At 48.0% G+C, this 7,082-nt stretch overlaps 1 protein-coding gene across 1 annotated transcript in view; it reads right to left on the bottom strand.

Annotated features, from left to right (window-relative positions):
* The window catches only part of LOC104507321 (ATP-dependent RNA helicase A-like), a gene marked incomplete at its 5' end in the record, with an annotated part of 7,972 nt that extends 1,008 nt beyond the window's left edge, over positions 1 to 6,964 (bottom strand). Inside the window, 6 exons of the mRNA XM_010148564.1 lie at positions 665 to 865; positions 2,150 to 2,265; positions 4,437 to 4,666; positions 5,756 to 5,883; positions 6,044 to 6,205; positions 6,853 to 6,964. Of these exons, the coding sequence (XP_010146866.1) occupies positions 665 to 865; positions 2,150 to 2,265; positions 4,437 to 4,666; positions 5,756 to 5,883; positions 6,044 to 6,205; positions 6,853 to 6,964 (949 nt within the window). The remainder of the gene's footprint in view (positions 1 to 664; positions 866 to 2,149; positions 2,266 to 4,436; positions 4,667 to 5,755; positions 5,884 to 6,043; positions 6,206 to 6,852) is intronic.
* Positions 6,965 to 7,082: the final 118 nt, after the last annotated feature.

Below are 7,082 nucleotides of genomic sequence, written 5' to 3'. Positions count from 1 at the left end.
ATTACAGCTGCACTTCCGCAACTTTCCCACTTCAGGGAAGAGAAGCTGGGAAGGGCCGGCTGCACACAGCAGTCCCTCTCCTAAACCTCAGCCCGGTCTGCGCCTGGGATAAGCCTTCCCCTCCATCCCCCCACTCCAGCCCACAGAGACGTGGGGGGAGTTCCACCCCCGTTTAGGGGAGCACCGCGATCTCCACTCTGCTCCTCGCAGAGCCATGTGTACCTCGAAGCTGTTCTGGTTCGTGCCTTAAGTTACCAACAGCTCAAAGGTGTTTTCTCTTGGCTTCCAAAGCCAAACTTGTGTTTTATTTCCAGCGACAGAGATGAATTGGTTTGCCCAAAGTAAATCTGGATTGTCTTTTCTTTAAAAGTCGCTGTGTTTTGGAAGGGGTGATGAGAGCTTTTATTCCCATGAGCTGCCTGTCCTTCCTGTGGAAACAGGGTCTCTCTACATCAGACTCTGAATGTGATGGCTGTGCATACACTCAGATCAGAGAGCCTGAACTCCTGACAAGACTTCCCTGCTGATTTTAGCTCGCCTTCTCCAGCCACTGTGCAGGGCAGGAGCAGTGGAGCCAACAGCTCCCGGTCTCCCTGGGGGCAGAGGTGGGGAGTGCTCCTCGCCCCAGCACTCCGACTGCACAAGCCAAGGGAGCCAAGCGCACCTTGTGTTGGCAGCCATGAGAGCGATGCCTGCGGCTGACGGCCTGGAGATCTGACGGATCACATTCAGCATCCGCTCGTTGGCCGGGTCCAGCTGCCGAATGATCTCGGGATCCTTAGTCACTTCCACAACAAGAGCCTCCATCGCAGCACGCAGAGCCGTGATGCAGGCAGCCGCGTTGTGGGGCATCCTCAGCTTGATCCTAGAGCACAAAGACGTTTATTGGATGTACCATGACTTCCAGGAGAGAACCTGTTACAAAAAACATTCTGCAGAGTGGCTCCTGGCGTTCAGAGGAGGCCACAAGGATGCTCCGAAGGCTGGAGCCCCTCTGCTATGGGGACAGGCTGAGAGAGTTGGGCTTGTTCAGCCTGGAGAAGAGAAGGCTCCGGGGAGACCTTATAGCACCTTCCAGTACCTGAAGGGGCTACAAGGAAGCTGGGGGGGACTTTTTACAAGGGTCTGTAGTGACAGGACAAGGGGTAATGGGTTTAAATTGAAGGCGGGGAGGTTTAGATTGGATATCAGGAAGAAATTCTTCAAGGAGAGAGCGGGGAGGCACTGGCACAGGTTGCCCAGAGAAGCTGTGGATGCCCCATCCCTGGAAGTGTTCAAGGCCAGGCTGGATGAGGCTTTGAGCAACCTGGTCTAGTGGAAGGTGTCCCTGCCCATGGCAGGGGGGTTGGAACTAGATGATCTTTAAGGTCCCTTCCAACCCAAACCGTTCTGTGACTCTATGATTCACTGAGCCAGAAATCTCCATTCTCATCTTTGAGATTCTAATTTGTCAATGAGCGGGTGTGAAATACGGGAGGCAGATTTGAAAGATCCCTAAAATATGACATTGTTAAAATGTAGCTATCCCTCTGTTTGTGTTTGGTCTGGAGATTTAACGTACTCAGATAATACCAATACGTAACCCCCAGCATCAAAACAGACAAAAATATGAAACTTGAGATTTTGAAAGCTACTGGCAACCCTCAAAAGTATTAGTGAATGCAGCTGAAGTAATTCTTCACCTCCAACTTACTGATCAGGGGAAAAAAAACCCCAACAAACCAAAAACATCCAGGTGGTATTTGGTCATGGCCATAAAATATATACTGCCAGAGGCAACCATTTCTCTCCTCAAGCTGTGTTTCTGAAACCTAAAAACAAGTTTCCTCAGCCTCTCTCTATGAGGAAGTCCAGAATACAGAGTAGCCCTTATTCACATCCCAGTTAAAGAGAAAAAAACCAGCAGTTTTTACGGAAACTGCCCAGTATCACGTGTTCAGTTCAAGCAGGTAATCTGCATGGAACAGTGCTGCCACTATCCCTTCCTCACAGGCAACAGAGGTAATGCCCTCCCAGCTACCCCGTGGCAGTGCACAGCTTGCTCCAGGGCTCCTATCCTAAGGAGACGTGTGTCTGTGTTAGCAGCCGCCTCCCACAGTCCGTGTCCTTTCCCAGGCCTGAACGTTATGAGCCCCAGGGAGGTCCGTACCAGTCATCTACCAGAATGAGCTCCCCATCCGACAGGGCTTTCTTGGAGGCAAAGAGAAGCAGCTGCAGCGGGCTCACCAACGTCATGGCTTTGGCAGAGATGGCTCGTGTTCGGATCTGCAGGTAGAAGAGGAATACGACCCTTGAAATGGAAAACAGATTCCTACACCTTCCTCTGGCCTCTGAAACCAGGGAATGTTGTAAAAGAAATAAACAACACTCCAAAAAAATCAAGGTATAATGCCAGGCAACTGCAAGAGCGCACACACAGACAAAACTGAGTGCAGTGCACCAGGGATGCAGCACTGGCTGGTGTAAAGAAAGAGCAAAAACTACCTGCCATTTAAAAGTGGGCATTTCTCCATGGCTGCATGTCTGCGATTATGCAGCTGACACTTGCGCTCTGCTGACCTAAAAGTGACCGAGGCACAGCTCAATTATCTTCCCACCCTTCGCATCGTGGGGGCTCTGATGAAAAGCTCTTGTTGCTTCTGTAGTGGGCTCCCACACACGCAAGCGTGGAAGCTGCTACATGCCCGCACAACCAGCCCGCTTTGTCATTTTATAGAAGCAAGACCTTAAGCTCGTGCTTGAGGTGAACACTTGGACACTAAGGCAGAGATAACAGCACTGACCACACAGGCTACTGCCCTTCTTTTTCCGGAGGAACTTTGGATTTCAGCCTCCCACCCTGACAGCTGCCCCTCTCCCTCCCTTCTTTCACAGAGAAGCATGATGGGGGGTGACGGGCAGAATTCGCTGTACTTGCTTGTCCTCAGGAAGAAGATTTGCTCCTGCCCAGAAGATACCACACGTACTCAGAGAAGCTGCCAGAAGCTGGAAATTGGGGCAGAAAAATGGCCACGACGAGGAGCGTTGGACTTGCAGGTGAGAGAGAGCCAAGTGCAGCAGGGAATGGGCAGCCAGGCCTCGGAGAGCAGCTTGCTTTGAGCAAGTACAGAATGGGTGGCGAGAGCTGCATGTAAATCCAGTATCACCCATTGCTCTGGTAGCCACTCTAAAGCCACCACCTCAGTCACTCTTAGTTTCCCATATGTATTTTAACTTAATAAAGCATCACTCTGAGTTCCAGGTCTTTTGGCCTTTTAGGGGAGCTCATTTTACACAGGTACTTAAGGCAGATCAAAGCTCTCTCCCACTTGGGATCCTGTCATAAAAGGTGAAGAGGCGGTGAAGCACCACTGTAGCACTGAACCACACACATGGAAATCCCAAGTTCCGCCCCAAGCCAGTGCCCAGAGGAGTCAAAATTCCACTGACTACCAACGAGGTGGATGATTTGCCATTATTAAAATGTTGCATGTCAGCAAAGAGGACTGAGAGGACATCTGCTTATACAAATAAGCAGAAAGTGTAATTCTGAACTAACCTGTGCAGAGAATGTGACAGAAAGGAAACCCCTACCACATCACCTCTGCTGGAAGACCTTGGAGGCTCTGTTACAGCAAGAGGCCTTCCCAATCCGATGCTTATTCTCCAAAACATCTTCACGCACTTTCCGGACAAAAAGAAGCCCAGCGCTGCGTGCAGCTGGTTTCAACAACAGGCGACAGAGCACGGCAGGGCCCCCCCACCATGCCGGAGTCCCTGGGCACAGGCTGGCAGCCCAAGCCCCGGCTGCGTCCTACAGGCCGGCATGGCCTTCATTCGCTCCTCAAGGGAAGGGGGAGCAGGAGCCGCGGCATTCATGGCAGCCGTCACTGGAGCACATGTGCGTTACGTGCTGAGTACACAGAATTAATGGGATGGAGGAAAAGGGGATGGGGACCCTTAGGAAGGCATCTCAGGCTGTTTATGAGATGCCTGGAGAATGGGACTTGTCCGTGGGATATGGCAAACTACCTGCAGGGCACAAAGGGAGCACCCCACTGCCATATTACGTGTTCCTCTTTCATCTCTGGATGCATAAGTAGCAGGACTGATCAGGGCAGAAATTCTCCAGTGCCTGATTAGTACGGAAGAGCTCCTAAAGAAGGTTAAGAGCTTGGATCTTTCTCCATGACCTGGCTGCTTTCACAAAACTCACAGGAACTGCCTATGCCAGTAAGACCACTACTTCTACTGACACAGGTCGATCAAAAGTTCCTGTAAGGGCTGAGGGACAGACACCCGGACCACGTAAGGTTCAACTTCCTGGGAAACCAAACCCAACCCAATCCAAGCTAAACACCACCCAGAGTATCTTTTTTTCTTATGGCTTCTTTACCAAAAAGAGGCTCTTGGACAACCTGGCAGCACGTGATCAAGAACAAATTCAAAGTCTTTACCTTTTCTCCAAAGACAAAAAACGGAGATGGGTACTTGATGTCCTGGCTGCTGAAAGGGCAGTTGACAGACGACTTGTGGATGAGAGCATTGTGCCCCTCAGTGGTAAGAATCTTCCTCTTCTCCTTGTGGTAGCAGACATTGGGGTAGACCCCAAAAGCAAGCAGGGAGATTACAACATCCAGATTATTATCTGGTCCAGTGTTGTTAAACGGTTGAGTCATCAAACATTCTGTTGACAGAGAACAGAAGACTGGCTCACATCCACAGGTCATGTAGGACAGCACAGCAGAGTTGTTTAGGATCCTGGATCAATGCATTTTCGGATTCAATCAACCGGTAGATGTGCATCTGTTCTCAATTGACCTCTGCACTCAAAGCATGTCAGTTCTACACTCAATTTTCAATTTATTCAAGGAGAGCAAAAAGCTGAAAGATACCACTACAAAGAGGTATTTTACTCTCCCATGCTTGTCAAAAACAAGGAGGGGTTTGCCCAGAATGTGCTGTACCACAGTGTGTTTCCTGTCATTTGTTTTGGAGGCAAATCTTTTGGGAGAGGTCAGAATGGATGTTTTCACCAGTTCATTTGTTACAGAGTCTCTGTTGGCTTGTTTTCAGGTCACCATGCCCAGAAATAAAGTTAAGGACAAATGCAGCAATGATCCTAGCAGCATGAGGAGAAAAAAAATAAAGTAATTAAAAAAAAAAAAAAAAAAAGAAAAGAAAAAGGAGGGGGAGACGAAGATCTGCTGAATCCAGCCAGCCATACCATTTAACTAAGCAACCTCCTCGGAACATTAGGCAAATTCAAAACCTGGTCAACTTTAAGAATGGATGGGGTTTTCTTCCTTAAAAAACTGAGTAATATGCCACACTACTCCACATCCCTCCCGCAGCACAAGCCCAGAATACCACAGGGCACACAGCACACTGTGGGGGGGTGTGGTAAGCACAGCACAGCACATTTTGGATACGCAACAAGTGAAGGAGAAAGAAAATCAGGGAGGTAAATCTCTTAAGGAGAATTACTTAACAGATTTTTTTAATCCTGCAGCCCTAACCTGGGCCTTTAAAACCGTCCTGTGTTGCACCACAGCCATCTTCTGTACCACAGATACTTCTCTGGTTTGGGCAACCAGGAGAGAATGAGTCAGCACCAGCGTTTCATCTGAACGCAGCTGTAAAGGCACAACAGCTTTATGGTAAATCCGCGATAAGCCTCTGCGCTAGCGTGCTCATCATACGTTACCGTGATGCATTATTTCTCATCTCGGAATGAAAAATGCAACATTAAATCACTATGTCCAAGCAGAATCACCTTCGGGGAAGCCAGAACTGAGAAGTATCTCTTTCAGCTGGACTTTTGCTTCCCAAGTCATTCTAAGAGTAGGCATGCTGAGTCTTTTGTGTTCGCAAAATCTTTTTTCTGCTTCTTCACCACCCATTCTAAAAAACAAACCGACTCGATTAGAAGTCTGACCAAGAAGAGGAAAACTGCGACCATCCGGTTGTCATAGCGACCCCTGACCTATCCAGTCTGGTCACAAAACTGCCCACCCTGTGTCACCCATAACTTCCCATCAAATTTTGTGCCGAGATAGCATACCTTGCATCATCCCAGGCTTGGAAGACAGAGAGCAAAGCAACATGATCTGAAAACCTGTTCCCAGCAAAATTCCTATGGACGTAACCCAAGCGTTTGCCTTCACTGATGAAAGGTTCAGGGAAACAGGTGGCCGCAGAGATGGTACAAACAGCATCTCCCACACTGAAAGAAACCACACAAGGTGTCAGGATAGCGTTTATTCACAGAACAGCTGCCAGCAGCTGCTACAGGCTGTTGACAACAGGCAAAAACTCTCCACTCAAGACTTTAGTCACCTGGCCCTTAGCTACCAGAGCTATTCACAGAGACACCTCCCCAGAAGTGGATGTTAAATTTGCTTCAATTTCAGTACCATCACAACAGCAAGGTTCACAAGCCCTTTGTTTATCTTCCCACCCTTCCCCCCATCCACACCCCATCTTCTTCCAGTGGAAAGAATCCTCCAGCCATCACAATTACAAATAACAGGTCTTTACTCCTGATAAAGCAAGACATATGGATCAATTTTTCTTCTTATCTAGCTGTCAAATTTCACATCTCCCCACTTCAGCATTTTGAGTTCCACTCTTAATTCATAAGCATTCAGCCACTACGGGTTGCTTGCAGTTAACTCCGAATTTCATGAATACTTTGTTCCCTATACTCAAAGTTATTTATCCTCTGCTCTCATGAATATTCAGTTTCCTATCTCCAGTTGTAACATTTATTGCTCACCTAGACATATGGCTTTTTTCTCTTGCAGAGTTCAAGTTTAGAGGCTCAGGAAATCAGACAAACAAGAAAAAGACCACTCAGACTACTAAACTTACTAAAAAATACAGCCCATTATCATCATCTTGCCAAGACGAGGTTCAATGGGAAGCTTGGCTAGGATTCTTCCAAGAGGTGTCAACTCATCATTGGAATCCAGGGCATCAAGCTCTGAAACAAGATTTCTTATTATCAAAGATGGTTAGCTAATCCCAGAAATCCTTAGATAAGAATTTCACATTTTTAATAATTGTGTTTACAGAATTACACAATCACTAAGGTTGGAAAA

Source organism: Eurypyga helias, unplaced genomic scaffold (assembly GCF_000690775.1).
Source record: "Eurypyga helias isolate BGI_N326 unplaced genomic scaffold, ASM69077v1 scaffold14133, whole genome shotgun sequence".
NCBI classification, from domain to species: Eukaryota; Metazoa; Chordata; class Aves; order Eurypygiformes; family Eurypygidae; genus Eurypyga; species Eurypyga helias.
This window is presented reverse-complemented; position numbering and strand designations above follow the sequence as displayed.